Here is a 24000-nt window from a genome sequence, read left to right as displayed (position 1 = left end):
TTTTCCTTTGGGGACATCATTTGCAGTTGAAAAAGTAAGAAATAGCAATATATCGAAATATCGCAATATTCAATATATCGCAATATCGATATATCGCAATATCGAAAATATCGCAGTATCGCAATACTATCGTATCGTGACTCAAGTATCGTTTCAGTATCGTATCGTGGGCATCTGGTGATTCCCACCCCTACTGTTCAGTGAGTGGCCTGACTGCGGGCACCAAAAAAAAAAATTTTTTTTTTTTTTTTTTGCCAGGCCAGGCCAGGCCACCGGGCATTTGCCCGACGTGCCCGATTATGCAGTCCGCGCCTGCTATTTGTAATTGTAAGCCTTTCTCCCGCTGTGCTCCGTGCTAATTTTTATAGTGATACAAATCACATTTCTGTGTTGGGCTTTAGGTCTAAAGCCAAAGTGAGGTTTCTGCCATCATCTGAAACAAGAAGACCTAACATCCATATTTGGTACCAACCATGTCATGCTACAGTAGCTTGTGGGGAAGGGGGCTAAATAATTGTCTACATTTTGGCGAGGGAAAACCTGGCATGGCCATTTTCAAAGGGGTCCCTTCACCTCTCACCTCAATATATCTTCATGAGAATGGCTTCTATAGGTACCCACAAGTTTCCCCTTTTCAGATCAGTGAGGGATAAATGCCTCCATTTTGAATCATGGAATGGAATGGGAGGGCAGAGTAGAAATGCACTACAAACATGAGTAGTTGTTGGTGCACTTAGCCCTCGTTAACACCATACGCTGAAGCCACGCTGAAGCCACGCAGTGCTATCTGAAGCCACGCAGTGCTATCTGTGGCAGTTTCATTTCGCCGTCCTTGTTAACGGGAGAGACCGTTCACACTAGCCGCACGCCACGCCACGCTGAAGCTACGCTGCAGAGATAGTTTCAGCTTCTGCTCTATTTTTCAAGCGTGCAGCGCGCTGCACCCGGGCTGCCAGGCATGAAGTCAATGCAAGTTGTGAGTGGGGGGAGGGCAGCGCCGATCGAGGCGCTGAGGAAAAGAGAGGTGTGGTGTGACCGGTTTAGCGTGGCACTCAGCTTCAGTTAAGCACTGCTTCAGCACTGCTTCTGAATAGCGCCTGGTGTGAACCAAGTGTCAGTGTCTGTGTTCGCTTTTTTACCATTATTGAATGATGCTTTTTGACACTCCATTGCACTGAAATATTGGTATATTCCTCAGAAATGTGGACATTTTTTCTTTTTCATTTTTCCTGTTAAATTCATTAAATGAATGGAAGCCTTACTAAATGCATTTGAATATAAATGTTGGTATAATAAACTTACCAGTATATATATATTTCCTTATTTTCATTAAATTAGTAGCTATAATTGGGTAATTGGGAGTGATGGGGTTACAGTAGGCTACTGGTGGAAGTGCACGGTCACAATCTGGTTAGCGTTTTTTTTGTGGCCCTCTCTATCATCAAAGTTGCCTATCCTTGAGATATAGCTAATTAATTAATTTGATAATTTACTTGTTTTCAAAAGTTTGAGAATCGCAGGTCTGCAAAAGAATGAAAAGATATGGTTGATCAGTCACGATACACAGATAACTACACATTTTATGATATTTGTGGCCGTGTGTCTCACAGCCATCCTCATAAATAAAAGTGTGAAATTAAATGTTCTAACGGAAAACATGTAGTGAACTCTGAATACACTGCTGCTTATTTGTCTTCTCTGTCCAGTGGCAGGCTGTCGTGTCCAGGACCCCCAGGTGTCTGGCTGGCTGCTGGACCCAGATTTGGGCCGTTAGAAGCCCAATTTAGGTCGTTTGAAGCCAGATTTGGGCCGTTAGAAGCCCAATTTAGGTCGTTTGAAGCCAGATTTGGGCCGTTTGAAGCCCAATTTGGGCCGTTTGAAGCCAGATTTGGGCCATTTGAAGCCCAATTTGGGCCGAGTCCAATTTTACAATGAAATGCACCCACTTTAACCCTGAATAAAGTAATAAAACCACTAGTAAACCAGTAGGCGGCGCCTGGCCTGCTGTTCAGTAGGGGTGGGGGAAAAAATCGATACACCACAGTATCGCGATATTTTGCCTGACGATATTGTATCGATATTTGGACGCCAAGTATCGATATTGCAAAAAAAAAAAAAAATTTTTTTTTTTTTTTTTTGCAGGTCATGCCAGGCCACCGGGCTACTATAAACTTTAGTTCCAAGGCCAGCAGTAAACAAACGGTAGCATATTTTCATTTTGTTTTAACACCTTAAGTGCCATAGCCGAAATAATTCGTCTTACATAATCCAACGCTTAAGTGCCAGAGCCGAGTTTACTCGTCTTACATAAACATTTTTTTTTTTTTGACGGTGGAACATCAATCAACAACTTTTACATCTTCGAGATCACTATTGGAGCAAGATAATGTGTATAATCTATTTTACCGACCCACTAAGTGTTGACAGTGCTCCCCCAGACGACCGAAATCAAAGAAAAAACTGCCGCGGGACCAAGCCGTTCAAGGAAATGCCGTGGCGATTTTACAGTAATCCACTCAAGACTTGTCTTGCCTGAGAGCGGCCGCGCACCGGCAGCAGCACACAGAGAGCGGAGAGCGATTTGCAAAATAGATCATAGGTGAAACACACTTTGAAACACCTCAGAAAGGCCATAATCAACATCTGCCCATCGCCCACGCATTCCCCGGCCCATCTTGACTCGCACAAGGAGCGTCCGCACGCACGCAAGCAGGCAGGCAGGCACACAGGCAGGCAGCAGCAAAAGCGCTTCTGACACGCCCGCTGTACAGCCAGGAGGAAGGAGGAGAAGACACACGGAGGGAGGAGTTTGAATGAGAGGGGTGTTTCCTGTTGTTATGGAGGAAATTACTGTTCAAAACTATTGTTTAGAATGTCTGACGGTCTTACTGATGCCAAAAATGAATGGTTAAAGTGACTGTTTCACAAAAAGCCATTTATCTCTGAATAAATTTCCAGACGCTGAAACCATGCTGTACTCAACGGCTAATATCTACATAACTACTAACTCTGCAAACTAACTCTTTTAGACAGAGAAAGCACACATTCTATTAGTTATTTTTAGATGATTGGTGTTCATGAATTCTTAACAGAAAAGAATCCTCGGCTGTTGCTAAAATGAGCCAGAATCGTCAAAAACACCCCTGGCACAACTTACCTACAGGAATGAAAACATGGCTGGCATTCAATGTGTTAACAGTAACAGTTTTGTCATAACAGTAATTTACAAATTCCCTAGTTACTGAATGGGCTGAAGTGAAGTGAAGTTGCAAAAACTACATAAGTACAGTAGTCCACACACATCCAGTTAAGGTGGACTGTAAGTAGACTGTAACAAACAGTTCAGTTTGTCAGGTGCATGCAACTATGACATGACTTTATGAAAGTTGTTGGTCTGTCTACTTGACAATGTTGCTGCAATAAAATGGTTGAAGTCAGATGTACAGACTGAAAAAATGTTCTTATATAAACCAGATGTTGACAAAGTTTTCCTTTGGGGACATCATTTGCAGTTGAAAAAGTAAGAAATAGCAATATATCGAAATATCGCAATATTCAATATATCGCAATATCGATATATCGCAATATCGAAAATATCGCAGTATCGCAATACTATCGTATCGTGACTCAAGTATCGTTTCAGTATCGTATCGTGGGCATCTGGTGATTCCCACCCCTACTGTTCAGTGAGTGGCCTGACTGCGGGCACCAAAAAAAAAAAAATTTTTTTTTTTTTTTTGCCAGGCCAGGCCAGGCCACCGGGCATTTGCCCGACGTGCCCGATTATGCAGTCCGCGCCTGCTATTTGTAATTGTAAGCCTTTCTCCCGCTGTGCTCCGTGCTAATTTTTATAGTGATACAAATCACATTTCTGTGTTGGGCTTTAGGTCTAAAGCCAAAGTGAGGTTTCTGCCATCATCTGAAACAAGAAGACCTAACATCCATATTTGGTACCAACCATGTCATGCTACAGTAGCTTGTGGGGAAGGGGGCTAAATAATTGTCTACATTTTGGCGAGGGAAAACCTGGCATGGCCATTTTCAAAGGGGTCCCTTCACCTCTCACCTCAATATATCTTCATGAGAATGGCTTCTATAGGTACCCACAAGTCTCCCCTTTTCAGATCAGTGAGGGATAAATGCCTCCATTTTGAATCATGGAATGGAATGGGAGGGCAGAGTAGAAATGCACTACAAACATGAGTAGTTGTTGGTGCACTTAGCCCTCGTTAACACCATACGCTGAAGCCACGCTGAAGCCACGCAGTGCTATCTGAAGCCACGCAGTGCTATCTGTGGCAGTTTCATTTCGCCGTCCTTGTTAACGGGAGAGACCGTTCACACTAGCCGCACGCCACGCCACGCTGAAGCTACGCTGCAGAGATAGTTTCAGCTTCTGCTCTATTTTTCAAGCGTGCAGCGCGCTGCACCCGGGCTGCCAGGCATGAAGTCAATGCAAGTTGTGAGTGGGGGGAGGGCAGCGCCGATCGAGGCGCTGAGGAAAAGAGAGGTGTGGTGTGACCGGTTTAGCGTGGCACTCAGCTTCAGTTAAGCACTGCTTCAGCACTGCTTCTGAATAGCGCCTGGTGTGAACCAAGTGTCAGTGTCTGTGTTCGCTTTTTTACCATTATTGAATGATGCTTTTTGACACTCCATTGCACTGAAATATTGGTATATTCCTCAGAAATGTGGACATTTTTTCTTTTTCATTTTTCCTGTTAAATTCATTAAATGAATGGAAGCCTTACTAAATGCATTTGAATATAAATGTTGGTATAATAAACTTACCAGTATATATATATTTCCTTATTTTCATTAAATTAGTAGCTATAATTGGGTAATTGGGAGTGATGGGGTTACAGTAGGCTACTGGTGGAAGTGCACGGTCACAATCTGGTTAGCGTTTTTTTTGTGGCCCTCTCTATCATCAAAGTTGCCTATCCTTGAGATATAGCTAATTAATTAATTTGATAATTTACTTGTTTTCAAAAGTTTGAGAATCGCAGGTCTGCAAAAGAATGAAAAGATATGGTTGATCAGTCACGATACACAGATAACTACACATTTTATGATATTTGTGGCCGTGTGTCTCACAGCCATCCTCATAAATAAAAGTGTGAAATTAAATGTTCTAACGGAAAACATGTAGTGAACTCTGAATACACTGCTGCTTATTTGTCTTCTCTGTCCAGTGGCAGGCTGTCGTGTCCAGGACCCCCAGGTGTCTGGCTGGCTGCTGGACCCAGATTTGGGCCGTTAGAAGCCCAATTTAGGTCGTTTGAAGCCAGATTTGGGCCGTTAGAAGCCCAATTTAGGTCGTTTGAAGCCAGATTTGGGCCGTTTGAAGCCCAATTTGGGCCGTTTGAAGCCAGATTTGGGCCATTTGAAGCCCAATTTGGGCCGAGTCCAATTTTACAATGAAATGCACCCACTTTAACCCTGAATAAAGTAATAAAACCACTAGTAAACCAGTAGGCGGCGCCTGGCCTGCTGTTCAGTAGGGGTGGGGGAAAAAATCGATACACCACAGTATCGCGATATTTTGCCTGACGATATTGTATCGATATTTGGACGCCAAGTATCGATATTGCAAAAAAAAAAAAAAATTTTTTTTTTTTTTTTTTGCAGGTCATGCCAGGCCACCGGGCTACTATAAACTTTAGTTCCAAGGCCAGCAGTAAACAAACGGTAGCATATTTTCATTTTGTTTTAACACCTTAAGTGCCATAGCCGAAATAATTCGTCTTACATAATCCAACGCTTAAGTGCCAGAGCCGAGTTTACTCGTCTTACATAAACATTTTTTTTTTTTTGACGGTGGAACATCAATCAACAACTTTTACATCTTCGAGATCACTATTGGAGCAAGATAATGTGTATAATCTATTTTACCGACCCACTAAGTGTTGACAGTGCTCCCCCAGACGACCGAAATCAAAGAAAAAACTGCCGCGGGACCAAGCCGTTCAAGGAAATGCCGTGGCGATTTTACAGTAATCCACTCAAGACTTGTCTTGCCTGAGAGCGGCCGCGCACCGGCAGCAGCACACAGAGAGCGGAGAGCGATTTGCAAAATAGATCATAGGTGAAACACACTTTGAAACACCTCAGAAAGGCCATAATCAACATCTGCCCATCGCCCACGCATTCCCCGGCCCATCTTGACTCGCACAAGGAGCGTCCGCACGCACGCAAGCAGGCAGGCAGGCACACAGGCAGGCAGCAGCAAAAGCGCTTCTGACACGCCCGCTGTACAGCCAGGAGGAAGGAGGAGAAGACACACGGAGGGAGGAGTTTGAATGAGAGGGGTGTTTCCTGTTGTTATGGAGGAAATTACTGTTCAAAACTATTGTTTAGAATGTCTGACGGTCTTACTGATGCCAAAAATGAATGGTTAAAGTGACTGTTTCACAAAAAGCCATTTATCTCTGAATAAATTTCCAGACGCTGAAACCATGCTGTACTCAACGGCTAATATCTACATAACTACTAACTCTGCAAACTAACTCTTTTAGACAGAGAAAGCACACATTCTATTAGTTATTTTTAGATGATTGGTGTTCATGAATTCTTAACAGAAAAGAATCCTCGGCTGTTGCTAAAATGAGCCAGAATCGTCAAAAACACCCCTGGCACAACTTACCTACAGGAATGAAAACATGGCTGGCATTCAATGTGTTAACAGTAACAGTTTTGTCATAACAGTAATTTACAAATTCCCTAGTTACTGAATGGGCTGAAGTGAAGTGAAGTTGCAAAAACTACATAAGTACAGTAGTCCACACACATCCAGTTAAGGTGGACTGTAAGTAGACTGTAACAAACAGTTCAGTTTGTCAGGTGCATGCAACTATGACATGACTTTATGAAAGTTGTTGGTCTGTCTACTTGACAATGTTGCTGCAATAAAATGGTTGAAGTCAGATGTACAGACTGAAAAAATGTTCTTATATAAACCAGATGTTGACAAAGTTTTCCTTTGGGGACATCATTTGCAGTTGAAAAAGTAAGAAATAGCAATATATCGAAATATCGCAATATTCAATATATCGCAATATCGATATATCGCAATATCGAAAATATCGCAGTATCGCAATACTATCGTATCGTGACTCAAGTATCGTTTCAGTATCGTATCGTGGGCATCTGGTGATTCCCACCCCTACTGTTCAGTGAGTGGCCTGACTGCGGGCACCAAAAAAAAAAAAATTTTTTTTTTTTTTTTGCCAGGCCAGGCCAGGCCACCGGGCATTTGCCCGACGTGCCCGATTATGCAGTCCGCGCCTGCTATTTGTAATTGTAAGCCTTTCTCCCGCTGTGCTCCGTGCTAATTTTTATAGTGATACAAATCACATTTCTGTGTTGGGCTTTAGGTCTAAAGCCAAAGTGAGGTTTCTGCCATCATCTGAAACAAGAAGACCTAACATCCATATTTGGTACCAACCATGTCATGCTACAGTAGCTTGTGGGGAAGGGGGCTAAATAATTGTCTACATTTTGGCGAGGGAAAACCTGGCATGGCCATTTTCAAAGGGGTCCCTTCACCTCTCACCTCAATATATCTTCATGAGAATGGCTTCTATAGGTACCCACAAGTCTCCCCTTTTCAGATCAGTGAGGGATAAATGCCTCCATTTTGAATCATGGAATGGAATGGGAGGGCAGAGTAGAAATGCACTACAAACATGAGTAGTTGTTGGTGCACTTAGCCCTCGTTAACACCATACGCTGAAGCCACGCTGAAGCCACGCAGTGCTATCTGAAGCCACGCAGTGCTATCTGTGGCAGTTTCATTTCGCCGTCCTTGTTAACGGGAGAGACCGTTCACACTAGCCGCACGCCACGCCACGCTGAAGCTACGCTGCAGAGATAGTTTCAGCTTCTGCTCTATTTTTCAAGCGTGCAGCGCGCTGCACCCGGGCTGCCAGGCATGAAGTCAATGCAAGTTGTGAGTGGGGGGAGGGCAGCGCCGATCGAGGCGCTGAGGAAAAGAGGTGTGGTGTGACCGGTTTAGCGTGGCACTCAGCTTCAGTTAAGCACTGCTTCAGCACTGCTTCTGAATAGCGCCTGGTGTGAACCAAGTGTCAGTGTCTGTGTTCGCTTTTTTACCATTATTGAATGATGCTTTTTGACACTCCATTGCACTGAAATATTGGTATATTCCTCAGAAATGTGGACATTTTTTCTTTTTCATTTTTCCTGTTAAATTCATTAAATGAATGGAAGCCTTACTAAATGCATTTGAATATAAATGTTGGTATAATAAACTTACCAGTATATATATATTTCCTTATTTTCATTAAATTAGTAGCTATAATTGGGTAATTGGGAGTGATGGGGTTACAGTAGGCTACTGGTGGAAGTGCACGGTCACAATCTGGTTAGCGTTTTTTTTGTGGCCCTCTCTATCATCAAAGTTGCCTATCCTTGAGATATAGCTAATTAATTAATTTGATAATTTACTTGTTTTCAAAAGTTTGAGAATCGCAGGTCTGCAAAAGAATGAAAATATATGGTTGATCAGTCACGATACACAGATAACTACACATTTTATGATATTTGTGGCCGTGTGTCTCACAGCCATCCTCATAAATAAAAGTGTGAAATTAAATTTTCTAACGGAAAACATGTAGTGAACTCTGAATACACTGCTGCTTATTTGTCTTCTCTGTCCAGTGGCAGGCTGTCGTGTCCAGGATACCCAGGTGTCGGGCTGGCTGCTGGACCCTGCCGACCCAGCCTCCAGCTTCCAGGACCTGCTCACTAAGCACTGCAGGTGGAGACGCTCCACAGCACCTGTCCTGCTGCCTGCCAAGAAGGTGAGTTCAGTTACAATGGGACTTTACTGGTGCCAGTAGGGGAACACCTCTGAGACAGCATGTACGACGACCATGTGACCCTAAAACACATGCGCACGCACGTGCACACACACACACACACACACACACACACACACACACACACACACACACACACACACACACACACACAGCAAAACACTGCCTTGAGACACACACACACACACACACACACACAGCAAAACACTGCCTTGAGACCACCTGGGCCACGTTTCCTGCCCCAGGCACCAGAAAGATTGATTCACCTAGCCCTAGTAAATCCACAACATATTCTTCAGGGAAGCAAGCTTGGCATGTAACTCCTAATATCTCTGTCTCTCTCTCTATCTCTCACACACACACACGCACACTCTATCACTCTCTCGCTATCACTCTCTCTCTCTCTCATCTGTTTGCCTCCTTTAATAAAGTGTGGTCTGAGACTGCTTTTATTTTTGGGGCAGGATACAAGAAATGAAATGCAATGAAGTGGCAACTTTTGAATTGACTGTTGGTGAAGCCAAACTGTCTATATACATGACCAGGAAAAACAAACTAGAAGGAGTTCCTGTGTTCACTTCTCTTGTCAAAGCTAAAGTCTCCATTGATTTTAAGTTTCATAAATGAATGAACAGCTTGGATGTATTTGTGCATCAGTGGTGTGATAATGATGCTATTTGTTCAGTTGGATGTTGAATTGTTCTTTTTTGTATTGTGCTTATGTGAACAGTCCCACCCGGACCTTTTTTTTAATGTGTCTGTAATGCTGTAAACAAATTATGTTATTAAAGATGTGTTTTTTTTAAAGTCTCTCTGTCTCCCCTCTCTCTCTCTCTCAGGTTTCTCAAGTCATCTCAAGTCTCTCTCTGCTCTACTGCCTTAATATGGAGCTGTGCTCTAAACTACAGGTTAGCACGCGTGCCCACGCACATGCACACACGCACACACACACACACACACACACACACGCACGCACACACACACACACACACACACACACACACACACACACACACACACACACACACACACACACACACACACACACATACGCACGCACATACACACACACACACACACACACACACACACACACACACACACACACACTAACTAACTAACTGAGTGTGTACCTGTGTGTGCAGAGCCAGGGTCTGTGGGAGCTCTACTCAAACATGGAGCTGAACATGACCCCTGTCCTGGCAGGTGAGGGCCACTTCACACCACCTGCTCATTGAACAACATTCACTTCATTCCAGCGCCTCACATTGAATGAGTTATTTTGTTGCTGTGCAGTTTAGTTTAGTTTGAATATGGAATGCTTGGAATGCTAGCACCCCACCCCACCCCATTCCAATGCAATACATTTCTGGTGAAGAAATAACAATCCCAGAATAACCACATAGTGCAAACTGTAGCTGTATCCCCGAAAAACAATGCTGATTTTGCACATAATCTCACACGTATCTGAAAACGAAAGCGTGTTTTTAGGCGTTCATTTAGTTTGACTGTTATTGCGAGTTGATTTGAGTGAAGTTGTGGACCAGTGATGTTTCATTCATGCACAAATGACATCACTGGTCCACAACTTACCTCAAATCGACTCAATAACTGTCATGAATGTCTGCAAAACTGTTTACAGTTTTTCGTATATGTGTGAGCTCATGTGCAAAATAAATTGGCATTGTTTTTCGGGGGAGTTCTCCGTCAAGCACAGAGAGAAATGTGACAACCGGCTGGTTGATCATTTATCTTGGACCTTGGACACCTGCTTGACTGAGAGATGATATCACATTGTTCAAATAGATTGACACTGACTGCAGTGATATGATGCTAATGAGCCCCCTTCCTGGAGGAGCTGTGGTGAAGGTTCCTCCATAGATGATCACCGCGTATTGATAGATAGCACACAGATGTGTTCCATCAGACCCTGTGGATTGGTAATTGTCTCCTCTTGTTGTTTCAGTCATGGAGAGCCATCGCATCCATGTGGACAAAGAGGCTCTGAGGAGAACATCAGACATGCTGGGGGTGAGACAGCACATCCAGGGCAGAAGAACAAATCTTTGTAGACCCAACGGCAGTTGTGGCTATTTCAAACCAAGCAATTTGAGGATTTTAACAGACAAATCTATATTTAGAGCAGAAAAGTTAGCAGAATTCTTCTCAAAGTGGGTGGTACAGTGGACACATTCATCACCCACACGCAGGATTTATCAACATTTGGAACACAACAAGGGAACAAGAGAAGAATATACAAAAATATATTTTGCCCAGTGTTTTTAAAGATAGACTTATTTCATGGCAGTGATGGACCTCTATTCCACTGTGATCAGTTTTTCTGGTGAAATCACACTTTGGGACTGATCCTGCCACAAACATTATAACATTATTATTATTATAATATATTATTATTATAATATTATTATTACTCAGTTCATTGTTTATGATCATAGGGATTGCTAGATGAAATCAGCTTACCAATGCTCTAGCTGGCAAACATACCCACATATTCCTTTTAAAATTCTGTACACATTCTTGATTTGGGTTATTTTCACGAAAATAATTCGGCATATCTCAGCATATCTTTAACAATCTCAACCAGATGTGAAGCATCGTTTCACAAGTCCAAAAATATTGCAAAAGTCCTACGTTTTTGTTCCTTATCTTGAAACATCTGGAAATGTGTGGGACATTTATTTGATTTCTAACTGTTGAAAAGATTGTGAATTTCACAAAAAGTATGAAAAACAACAACAAAACATGTAGTTGTAAACCCACAATCCTTCCACATACCGTACTGTGATATTTATTGTAATTCTTCATCATAATAATCGTAATAATATAATGTACAGCGCACTCTTGACCAAAACCTTCAAATGCAGTCTCAAAATCACAGCCTTGACAAAAATACAGTATATATTTTTGAAAAGGACCAGCAGGGCCCAGTTGCACGACACACCTTAGGTTAAGATTTCCCTTAGGGTCAAAGTAAAGGGGCAAAGGGACGGCTTTAGCTCAGGAGGTAGAGCGGGTCGGCCAATGACGCAAGGGTTGGCGGTTCGATCCCCGCTCCCTCCCAGCTGCTGTCGTTGTGTCCTTGGGCAAGACACTTAACCCCAAATTGCTCCCGATGGTGTGTAGGCACCCTGCGTGGCAGCCTGCCGCCATTGGTGTATGAATGGGTGAATGTAGACTATCTACTCATTGTAAAGCGCTTTGGATAAAAGCGCTATATAAATGCAGACCATTTACCATTTACCATTTAAAGGTGTCCATAAAATAGAATCGGCTGCACAAAACACCCTTAAATCTTCTCCATAAGGTTAAACATTTTAAGGAAAACATAAGCACAAGATTTAAGGGTGTTTTGTGCAGCCGACTCTATTTTATGGACACCTTTACTTTGACCCTAAAGCTGTGTTCACACCGATATATTTATTTTTCTCTCTGTCTCTCTCTGATTCAACCCTTTGGAATCGCTCTGTCGCTGTGGAATAATTGATGGACATCTGGGGGCTATAACGTTACGCAATGTCATGTTTGTCCACTACGAGCCACCGTAGTTGTTTACAAGCTAAGCCTATCAGCGTGCTGCTAACGCGAGCTCTATACCGGTTACAGACTTCACTTCATGTCAGCTGTCAGCCTGTCAATCAGCTGTCAATGCGGTTTGTTGCCACACAATAAACCAGCGGTTTGTTCCAAGCCAGTGTGATCCTTGACTCACTCTCACACGGCAGCCAATCAGCGTTGGAACAGCGAGCGACTGATGCCAGCGAAATTTCGCTCGAGTTGGGATATTTCATCTCGGGCGACGAGCAAATTTTCGCCCTATCGCTCTGTCTCTGTCGCTCGGACGCCCAGCGATTTTTCTCCCGGGCGAATATACGCTCAATCGCTCGTTTGCGTTGACTTTGTATGTAAACTCGATGCCAGCAAAAAACTTTAATAGGTCGGTGTGAACGCACCTTGAGGGAAATCTTAACCTAAGGTGCTTTCTGCAACTGGGCACAGGACAACATGTTGGGAGGTTGGAGCCCAAACAGTTTAACAATTTCCACTGATCATATTTAAGAAAGTTTAGGCCAGTGTGCATATTCAGCGCCTGCGCACGTTTGTACCACATGACTCTTATGGCATTTTGAGCCTGGCAGCTGAAACACAGTCCAATAGATAACTAGTGCATTATTACAACGGGGAGCAAAACAGTGGGAGGAAATGAGAAATTGAAGATACTTCTGGAAAAAAAGAAAGGAAAACAATGAGAGAACAATATATATATTTTTTTTTCTGGGTAGGATTAGTGTGGGAGGATGCCCTCCAGAGACCTGTCCTGTTTATATGCAGATATAAACCAGTGCTGGAGGCTACAGCCGAGAGAGATGCTACACACACACACACGACAGGAGAACACACACACACACACACACACACACACACACACACACAGACAGCAGGAGAACACACACACACACACACATCAGGAGAACACACACACACACACACCCGCTTACAACTCATACAGGCAGCAGCACCCGGGTGTTGTTGTGGAGAGTCCTTGCTGTGTTTCTATAAATAGGATGAGAGTCTGTCTGTTTCCTCAAAGAGGCTGTGCTGCAGGAAAGAGCATCACTCTGTCTGCCTCCCCCCGGCCCGACACACGCACACCCACACACACACACACCGAGGCATTCCAGTGTTTGCAGTCAGCTACAGTGCGCGCGTCTGTTTTAATATGTGCCTCTTCGTCTGCTGCCACGCGTGTCCTGACTCTGTCATGTCGGATTTCTTCTTTTTATCCGAGCTGTCAAGTTTACCTGTCTAAACACGGAGGAGAAGATCCCTCCAGGCTCTCATCCTCTCATCACGTTCACCTGTCTAAACACGGAGGAGAAGATCCCTCCAGGCTCTCATCCTCTCATCAAGTTCACCTGTCTAAATACAGAGCAGAAGATACCTCCAGACTCTCATCACGTTCACCTGTCTAAACACAGAGCAGAAGATCCCTCCAGACTCTCCTCCTCTCATCAAGTTCACCTGTCTAAACACAGAGCAGAAGATACCTCCAGACTCTCATCCTCTCATCAAGTTCACCTGTCTAAACACAGAGCAGAAGATACCTCCAGACTCTCATCAAGTTCACCTGTCTAAACACAGAGCAGAAGATCCCTCCAGACTCTCCTCCTCTCATCACGTTCACCTGTCTAAACACAGAGCAGAAGATACCTCCAGACTCTCATCCTCTCATCAAGTTCACCTGTCTAAACACACAGCAGAAGATACCTCCAGACTCTCATTCTGTCATCAAGTTCACCTGTCTAAACACAGAGCAGAAGATACCTCCAGACTCTCATTCTGTCATCAAGTTCACCTGTCTAAACACAGAGCAGAAGATACCTCCAGACTCTCATCAAGTTCACCTGTCTAAACACAGAGCAGAAGATACCTCCAGACTCTCATCAAGTTCACCTGTCTAAACACAGAGCAGAAGATACCTCCAGACTCTCATCAAGTTCACCTGTCTAAACACAGAGCAGAAGATCCCTCCAGACTCTCATCAAGTTCACCTGTCTAAACACAGAGCAGAAGATACCTCCAGACTCTCATCCTCTCATCAAGTTCACCTGTCTAAACACAGAGCAGAAGATCCCTCCAGACTCTCCTCCTCTCATCAAGTTCACCTGTCTAAACACAGAGCAGAAGATACCTCCAGACTCTCATCCTCTCATCAAGTTCACCTGTCTAAACACAGAGCAGAAGATACCTCCAGACTCTCATCCTCTCATCAAGTTCACCTGTCTAAACACAGAGCAGAAGATACCTCCAGACTCTCATCCTCTCATCAAGTTCACCTGTCTAAACACAGAGCAGAAGATACCTCCAGACTCTCATCCTCTCATCAAGTTCACCTGTCTAAACACAGAGCAGAAGATACCTCCAGACTCTCATCCTCTCATCAAGTTCACCTGTCTAAACACAGAGCAGAAGATACCTCCAGACTCTCATCCTCTCATCAAGTTCACCTGTCTAAACACAGAGCAGAAGATACCTCCAGACTCTCATCCTCTCATCCTCTTTCATATCCTCATTCTGTGGGACGCATGTCGCTCAATAATGCTGCATCACATCCTCCTCAACAGCCGTCGCTTTTCAGATTCTGTTGGAGTCATGTCTCTCTCCAGAACCGTCTATCGGATCCTGTCTGTGTGTTTTCTGCGGTCGTTATTTCGATTTTGTTGTGCATGACTCTCTATGAACGTCTAATCTGTTGGACCTTGTTTGTGCTTTTTCACTTTCACATGAACATTAACGCAAAAACAGCTGCAGCTGATACCAAAATAAAATAACTAACCACACCCCTAACCACCACACACTCTGATGCACCCCCCTAACCACCACACACTGATTAATCTCACTGAGAATATTGCCCAACAACATATCCCAGCCGTGTGTGTGTGTCTGTGTGTGTGTGTGTGTGTGTGTGTACTGAGGGACAGCATGTAATATTGATGAGACAGTCTGGACTATGCTCTGGGCAACAACAACAACAAAAGAGAGAAAAAGGACATCATTTGGAATTTGGGCACATGTCTGTGGCTCAGGAGGTAGAGCGGGTCGGCCACTAATCGCTTTGGATAAAAGAGGTCGGTGGTTCGAACTAGTGCTGCAACTATCGATTATTTTAGTAATCGAGTATTCTACCGAATAATCCATCGATTAATCGAGTAATCGGATAAGAACCTTTTTTGTGTTTTCAAAGGCTTATCGTAAATATACACCAAAAAATAAGATAAATCTCTTCAAATAAACAACTACCGTAAATTCCGGACTATAAGGCGCACCGGTGTATAAGCCGCACCTGCAAAGTTGACTATTTTTTTCTTATATAAGCCGCACCGGACTATAAGCCGCGGGTGTTTTAATGTTTTTTTTTTTTTTTTTTTGTGTTTTAATGTTTAATTACCATATGTAATGCTCCCATTTATTAACATTTCAACAAAACAACATAACACAACACCACCTGTGTTGTTATTTACAGTGCACACAGTGTCATACAGTGTCATACAGTGTCATACAGTGTGGTGAAAAGAGGGCAAGAGAGGAAATTAAAACAGAAGTGGATTTATAGTTAGAAAGAGTGCTAAAAAAGAGAGATTTTTTTTTTTTTTTTTTTTTTTTTGAAAAAATCCATAGATAAGCCGCACCGTTATATAAGCCGCAGGGGCCAAAAAACGGGAAAAAAGGTGCGGCTTATAGTCCGGAATTTACGGTACATTTGTTTCTTTCTTAGAAAAAACATTTTTATTTTTAAATTGCATAGAACTGGCAGTGGCACCATTCATCTTTTTCACCCGTCCTTACAAAGCTGTCCATCCATAGTACGATGTGATCCGCTGAAAACGAGGTTAAATAATAATTAATATTGATATTTATTAGGTAAGTTCATAACAAAACTGGAGAATGCGCATTTACACACCCTAAACCTGTTGCCTATTATTGACACAAATATCAGAATAGCAAGATAACAGGTCAGGTGGTGTAATAATTGGAGCCTAAAATGCACCAATTAAATAGTTGTTTGCAATCATCATGAGAAGAGTCGACCAGTCTATCTCTCTCACACACACTCTCTCTTTCTCTCACACACCAACAGGCTAGTGTGATCACACACACACACACACACACACACACACACACACAACGCTGTTAAATTAGCCGCTAACGTTAGGTTAACGTTAGGTTGAGCTTTGTATTTCTCACAGAAAACGGCAAGCCACATCACAAAAATGCAGCGTGAATGCAGTTACTAATAGTCATATTGGCAACGTGGCAAGCCAGCAGCACAACTACTACTAGTCTTAATATCAAGTAGCAATCATTAGCATACATTTACATTAGCGTTGTGTATAGTTAACGTTACGTTACCTTGCTCCGCTCGACGTAGATGCGCTGGTGGATGCGTAGACTGGATGTTTACGGTTCAGGTGCTGAAGCATTGACGAGGTACTGTTGTGATATGCAAGTATCATCTTGCACACCACTGAGTTCGTGTCCTTTTTCAGCGTGAAATGGTCCCACACTTAGACAGTTTCGGTCGCTTTGTCGGCCCTGGTTCTTCCCTTCCCGGCTCCTCCTGTCTGCTTTCTCCGCCGCCTCGTTCCATTTTGCGGGGTCCGCTCGCTATAGCTCTGCTCTCTGGTCTGTCTGCGTCTCTGCGATCATGTGTTCTCACGTGTTTACACCGGAAGAGCGCTGTGCCACACCAGTAAGCGTCCGTGAGAAACACACGTCTCTACTCTCTAAATGCCGTGTCGAGGCGAATCATTTTGGCCTCGATCATTTTAATTACCGTAAATTCCGGACTATAAGCCGCGGCTTTTTCCCCGTTTTTTGCCCCCTGCGGCTTATATAACGGTGCGGCTTATCTATGGATTTTTTCAGGAAAAAAAAAAAAAAAAAAACGGAATTCTCTCTTCTTTAGCACTCTTTCTAACTATAAATCCACTTCTGTTTTAATTTCCTCTCTTGCCCTCTTTTCACCACACCGCGGACACTGTGTGCACTGTAAAAAAAACACAGGTGGTGTTGTGTTATGTTGTTTTGTTGAAATGTTAATAAATGGGAGCTTCCTAAAACAGCCATCTCTTTCCCGACAATCCCCTCTGTGCACGAACCCTTACATATGGTAATTAAACATTAAAACACAAAAAAAAAAAAAAAAAAAAAACATTAAAACCTGCGGCTTATACTCCGGTGCGGCTTATAGTGCGGAAATTACGGTATTCGAGTTATTCGAGGTACTCGAGGAATCGTGACAGCCCTAGTTCGAACCCCCCGCCTCTCTTGGGCCATATACTGAACCAGCAAATTGCTCCCGATGGCTGTGCCAGCACCCTGCGTGGTGACTTGCCCCGGCATCGGTGTGTGAATGTCTGTGTGAATGGGTGAATGTGCGTACTCATTGCACAGCGGCTTGGATAAAAGCGCTATATAAACGCAGAGCATTTAGCTCCCCCCTTCTCTTCCTCCCCCCCCCCCCCCCCTCCTCTGTCTCTCTCTTTCTCTGTCTCTTCATCTCCCTCTCCTCCACTGCTCGTCCTCTGCCTCTGTCCATCAGGCTGTCAGGCTCTGACCACCTGACCGTCTCGCTCGTCAGACTGGACGTTCGTGGCTTTCGAATGCCTTTCTCTCTCTCAAGGTTCCGCCCTGCACCACCCGCCCCGTGTCTCGCCCTACTCCTCCTCCACCGTCCATGTTTATTTGTTTCTCTCATCCCCCTCTCCTCTCCCCGCACACTCTATCATTTTTATTACATTTCAACTCTCTGAATCCGTTCACTTGCAAAATTGCTCTCCTCCCTCCTCCCCCCCCCCTCCTCCCTCCCCTCCCTCCCCCCTCATCTCCTCTCTTCCTCTCTCTCTGTCAGCTTGTAGTGAAGTATTGTCTCCTCCAGTCAGACTTGTACTGAGCTGCGTGGTGTGTGTGTGCGTGGTGTGTGTGTGTGTGTGCGTGCGTGGTGTGGGTGTGTGTGGGTGTGTGGTGGGTGTGTGTGTGCGTGGTGTGTGTGTGTGTGTGTGTGTGGGTGTGTGTGGTGTGTGTGGTGGGTGTGTGTGTGCGTGGTGTGTGTGTGTGTGTGCGTGCGTGGTGTGTGGGTGTGTGTGGTGTGTGTGGTGGGTGTGTGTGTGTGTGTGCGTGCGTGGTGTGTGGGTGTGTGTGTGTGTGTGTGTGGTGTGTGGGTGCCACCGCGGAGAAACAACAAAACAGTCTGTGCCCGTGTTTGTGCTGAGTTGCGGATGAGGTGGACTTCTCATCTTTGAACTCTCTGCCCTCAGTGCCCTGCCCCCGCCCCCCCCCTCGCTCCCTCTCTCCCCCCCCTCCCCCCCTCGCTCCTTCTCTCCCCCCCTCCCCCTCGCTCCCTCTCTCCCCCCCTCCCCCCCGCTCCCTCTCTCCCCCCCTCCCCCCTCGCTCCTTCAACCTCCCCCCTCGCTCCCTCTCAACCCCCCCTCGCTCCTTCTCTCCCCCCCTCACTCCTTCTCCCCCCCCCTCACTCCTTCTCCCCCCCCCTTCCCCCCCCCCGTCCCCCTCACTCCTTCATCTTCCTTATTTACTTTTCTTCATCATCATCTCTTTGTCTGTCTGTCTGGGACTCACCCTGCCTCTGTGTTCCTCTGTCATTCTCATGTCTTTCCAAGCACCTCTACCTTTCACTTTTTCATTCTTCTCTTCCTCCCCCTCTAGCTGTCTCCTCCCATATATCTCTTCAAGTGTCTCTCCCTCCCTCCCTCTTATTCTCTCTTTCATTGCTTTACTCCCTCCCTCTTATTCTCTCTTTCATTGCTTTACTCCCTCCCTCTTATTCTCTCTTTCATTGCTTTACTCCCTCCCTCTTATTCTCTCTTTCATTGCTTTACTCCCTCCCTCTTATTCTCTCTTTCATTGCTTTACTCCCTCCCTCTTATTCTCTCTTTCATTGCTTTACTCCCTCCCTCCCTCCCTCTTATTCTCTCTTTCATTGCTTTACTCCCTCCCTCTTAAGGTTCTTGCACACAGAGTCCGAATTGTTCGCTGCGTTTTTTTAATCCGTCATCCGAAAAAAACACGTCACGCACAGATACCTTGCCCACTGAGTCCGATGCGTTAATTATCCAATATTCGTTGCGAAGATTCGCAACGAAAAGAAAACTACCGCGATCCTATTGATCCACAACTGGCAGTGTGTCTGTGTGGCTCTCTGTCTCTCTCCTCCCCCCCCCCCCTTCCCCACACACACACACACACACACACACACACACACACACACACACACACACACACACACACACACACACACACCGCGTCCCGCATTCCAAGCTGGTCTGCAATCACCCGGCACATTCTGGCTTTTAATTCCGAATCTCTGTATTCCTGCTTTGCCATAAAATGCTTTGTGCTGGGAGACGAACTGAATTAACTTCTCAGATGCCATTTTTCATTGTGAATAGCAACACTACGGCAGCTCTGGGTGGTCAAACACCTGTCAAAACGATTTCATGGATGCGGAAAAACGCAGAAAATCGAACCTCGTCCGAAAACTTAAATGACGGACGTAATTGTCGGACTCGGTGTGTCAATGATGATTGACACAAATGAGGTCGTATTTTTATTTTTTTCGTGCGTCAATTTCGGACGAAAAAACGGACTCTATGTGCAAGGACCTTCATTCTCTCTTTCATTGCTTTACTCCCTCCCTCCCTCTTATTCTCTCTTTCATTGCTTTACTCCCTCCCTCTTATTCTCTCTTTCATTGCTTTACTCCCTCCCTCTTATTCTCTCTTTCATTGCTTTACTCCCTCCCTCTTATTCTCTCTTTCATTGCTTTACTCCCTCCCTCTTATTCTCTCTTTCATTGCTTTACTCCCTCTCTCTTATTCTCTCTTTCATTGCTTTACTCCCTCCCTCTTATTCTCTCTTTCATTGCTTTACTCCCTCCCTCTTATTCTCTCTTTCATTGCTTTACTCCCTCCCTCTTATTCTCTCTTTCATTGCTTTACTCCCTCCCTCTTATTCTCTCTTTCATTGCTTTACTCCCTCCCTCTTATTCTCTCTTTCATTGCTTTACTCCCTCCCTCCCTCTTATTCTCTCTTTCATTGCTTTACTCCCTCCCTCTTATTCTCTCTTTCATTGCTTTACTCCCTCCCTCCCTCTTATTCTCTCTTTCATTGCTTTACTCCCTCCCTCTTATTCTCTCTTTCATTGCTTTACTCCCTCCCTCCCTCTTATTCTCTCTTTCATTGCTTTACTCCCTCCCTCCCTCTTATTCTCTCTTTCATTGCTTTACTCCCTCCCTCTTATTCTCTCTTTCATTGCTTTACTCCCTCTCTCTTATTCTCTCTTTCATTGCTTTACTCCCTCCCTCCCTCTTATTCTCTCTTTCATTGCTTTACTCCCTCCCTCTTATTCTCTCTTTCATTGCTTTACTCCCTCCCTCCCTCTTATTCTCTCTTTCATTGCTTTACTCCCTCCCTCCCTCCCTCTTATTCTCTCTTTCATTGCTTTACTCCCTCCCTCTTATTCTCTCTTTCATTGCTTTACTCCCTCCCTCTTATTCTCTCTTTCATTGCTTTACTCCCTCCCTCCCTCTTATTCTCTCTTTCATTGCTTTACTCCCTCCCTCTTATTCTCTCTTTCATTGCTTTACTCCCTCCCTCTTATTCTCTCTTTCATTGCTTTACTCCCTCCCTCTTATTCTCTCTTTCATTGCTTTACTCCCTCCCTCCCTCTTATTCTCTCTTTCATTGCTTTACTCCCTCCCTCTTATTCTCTCTTTCATTGCTTTACTCCCTCCCTCCCTCTTATTCTCTCTTTCATTGCTTTACTCCCTCCCTCTTTCTCTCTTTCATTGCTTTACTCCCTCTCTCTTATTCTCTCTTTCATTGCTTTACTCCCTCCCTCTTATTCTCTCTTTCATTGCTTTACTCCCTCCCTCCCTCTTATTCTCTCTTTCATTGCTTTACTCCCTCCCTCTTATTCTCTCTTTCATTGCTTTACTCCCTCCCTCCCTCTTATTCTCTCTTTCATTGCTTTACTCCCTCCCTCCCTCTTATTCTCTCTTTCATTGCTTTACTCCCTCCCTCTCTCTTATTCTCTCTTTCATTGCTTTACTCCCTCCCTCTTATTCTCTCTTTCATTGCTTTACTCCCTCCCTCCCTCTTATTCTCTCTTTCATTGCTTTACTCCCTCCCTCTTATTCTCTCTTTCATTGCTTTACTCCCTCCCTCCCTCTTATTCTCTCTTTCATTGCTTTACTCCCTCCCTCTTATTCTCTCTTTCATTGCTTTACTCCCTCTCTCTTATTCTCTCTTTCATTGCTTTACTCCCTCCCTCTTATTCTCTCTTTCATTGCTTTACTCCCTCTCTCTTATTCTCTCTTTCATTGCTTTACTCCCTCTCTCTTATTCTCTCTTTCATTGCTTTACTCCCTCCCTCTTATTCTCTCTTTCATTGCTTTACTCCCTCCCTCTTATTCTCTTTTTCATTGCTTTACTCCCTCCCTCTTATTCTCTCTTTCATTGCTTTACTCCCTCCCTCTTATTCTCTCTTTCATTGCTTTACTCCCTCCCTCCCTCTTATTCTCTCTTTCATTGCTTTACTCCCTCCCTCCCTCTTATTCTCTCTTTCATTGCTTTACTCCCTCCCTCTTATTCTCTCTTTCATTGCTTTACTCCCTCCCTCCCTCTTATTCTCTCTTTCATTGCTTTACTCCCTCCCTCCCTCCCTCTTATTCTCTCTTTCATTGCTTTACTCCCTCCCTCTTATTCTCTCTTTCATTGCTTTACTCCCTCCCTCCCTCTTATTCTCTCTTTCATTGCTTTACTCCCTCCCTCCCTCCCTCTTATTCTCTCTTTCATTGCTTTACTCCCTCCCTCCCTCTTATTCTCTCTTTCATTGCTTTACTCCCTCCCTCTTATTCTCTCTTTCATTGCTTTACTCCCTCCCTCTTATTCTCTTTTTCATTGCTTTACTCCCTCCCTCCCTCTTATTCTCTCTTTCATTGCTTTACTCCCTCTCTCTTATTCTCTCTTTCATTGCTTTACTCCCTCCCTCCCTCTTATTCTCTCTTTCATTGCTTTACTCCCTCCCTCCCTCCCTCTTATTCTCTCTTTCATTGCTTTACTCCCTCCCTCCCTCTTATTCTCTCTTTCATTGCTTTACTCCCTCCCTCTTATTCTCTCTTTCATTGCTTTACTCCCTCCCTCTTATTCTCTCTTTCATTGCTTTACTCCCTCCCTCCCTCTTATTCTCTCTTTCATTGCTTTACTCCCTCCCTCCCTCCCTCTTATTCTCTCTTTCATTGCTTTACTCCCTCCCTCTTATTCTCTCTTTCATTGCTTTACTCCCTCCCTCCCTCTTATTCTCTCTTTCATTGCTTTACTCCCTCCCTCCCTCCCTCTTATTCTCTCTTTCATTGCTTTACTCCCTCCCTCTTATTCTCTCTTTCATTGCTTTACTCCCTCCCTCCCTCTTATTCTCTCTTTCATTGCTTTACTCCCTCCCTCCCTCCCTCTTATTCTCTCTTTCATTGCTTTACTCCCTCCCTCCCTCTTATTCTCTCTTTCATTGCTTTACTCCCTCCCTCTTATTCTCTCTTTCATTGCTTTACTCCCTCCCTCTTATTCTCTTTTTCATTGCTTTACTCCCTCCCTCCCTCTTATTCTCTCTTTCATTGCTTTACTCCCTCTCTCTTATTCTCTCTTTCATTGCTTTACTCCCTCCCTCCCTCTTATTCTCTCTTTCATTGCTTTACTCCCTCCCTCCCTCCCTCTTATTCTCTCTTTCATTGCTTTACTCCCTCCCTCCCTCTTATTCTCTCTTTCATTGCTTTACTCCCTCCCTCTTATTCTCTCTTTCATTGCTTTACTCCCTCCCTCTTATTCTCTCTTTCATTGCTTTACTCCCTCCCTCCCTCTTATTCTCTCTTTCATTGCTTTACTCCCTCCCTCCCTCCCTCTATTCTCTCTTTCATTGCTTTACTCCCTCCCTCTTATTCTCTCTTTCATTGCTTTACTCCCTCCCTCCCTCTTATTCTCTCTTTCATTGCTTTACTCCCTCCCTCTTATTCTCTCTTTCATTGCTTTACTCCCTCCCTCTTATTCTCTCTTTCATTGCTTTACTCCCTCCCTCTTATTCTCTCTTTCATTGCTTTACTCCCTCCCTCCCTCCTCTTATTCTCTCTTTCATTGCTTTACTCCCTCCCTCTTATTCTCTCTTTCATTGCTTTACTCCCTCCCTCTTATTCTCTCTTTCATTGCTTTACTCCCTCCCTCTTATTCTCTCTTTCATTGCTTTACTCCCTCCCTCCCTCTTATTCTCTTTTTCATTGCTTTACTCCCTCCCTCCCTCTTATTCTCTCTTTCATTGCTTTACTCCCTCTCCTCTTATTCTCTCTTTCATTGCTTTACTCCCTCCCTCCCTCTTATTCTCTCTTTCATTGCTTTACTCCCTCCCTCCCTCTTATTCTCTCTTTCATTGCTTTACTCCCTCCCTCCCTCCCTCTTATTCTCTCTTTCATTGCTTTACTCCCTCCCTCTTATTCTCTCTTTCATTGCTTTACTCCCTCCCTCTTATTCTCTCTTTCATTGCTTTACTCCCTCCCTCCCTCTTATTCTCTCTTTCATTGCT

At 44.2% G+C, this 24000-nt stretch overlaps 1 protein-coding gene across 1 annotated transcript in view; it reads left to right on the top strand.

The window, feature by feature from the left end:
• Positions 1 to 24000, top strand: part of poln (polymerase (DNA directed) nu) — a gene marked incomplete at both ends in the record, with an annotated part of 221806 nt that overhangs the window by 7126 nt on the left and 190680 nt on the right. Inside the window, 3 exons of the mRNA XM_083640219.1 lie at positions 8697 to 8819; positions 9983 to 10043; positions 10804 to 10868. Of these exons, the coding sequence (XP_083496345.1) occupies positions 8697 to 8819; positions 9983 to 10043; positions 10804 to 10868 (249 nt within the window). The remainder of the gene's footprint in view (positions 1 to 8696; positions 8820 to 9982; positions 10044 to 10803; positions 10869 to 24000) is intronic.

Source organism: Poromitra crassiceps (genome assembly GCF_964638095.1).
Source record: "Poromitra crassiceps genome assembly, chromosome: 7".
Classification (NCBI taxonomy): domain Eukaryota; kingdom Metazoa; phylum Chordata; class Actinopteri; order Beryciformes; family Melamphaidae; genus Poromitra; species Poromitra crassiceps.
This window is presented reverse-complemented; position numbering and strand designations above follow the sequence as displayed.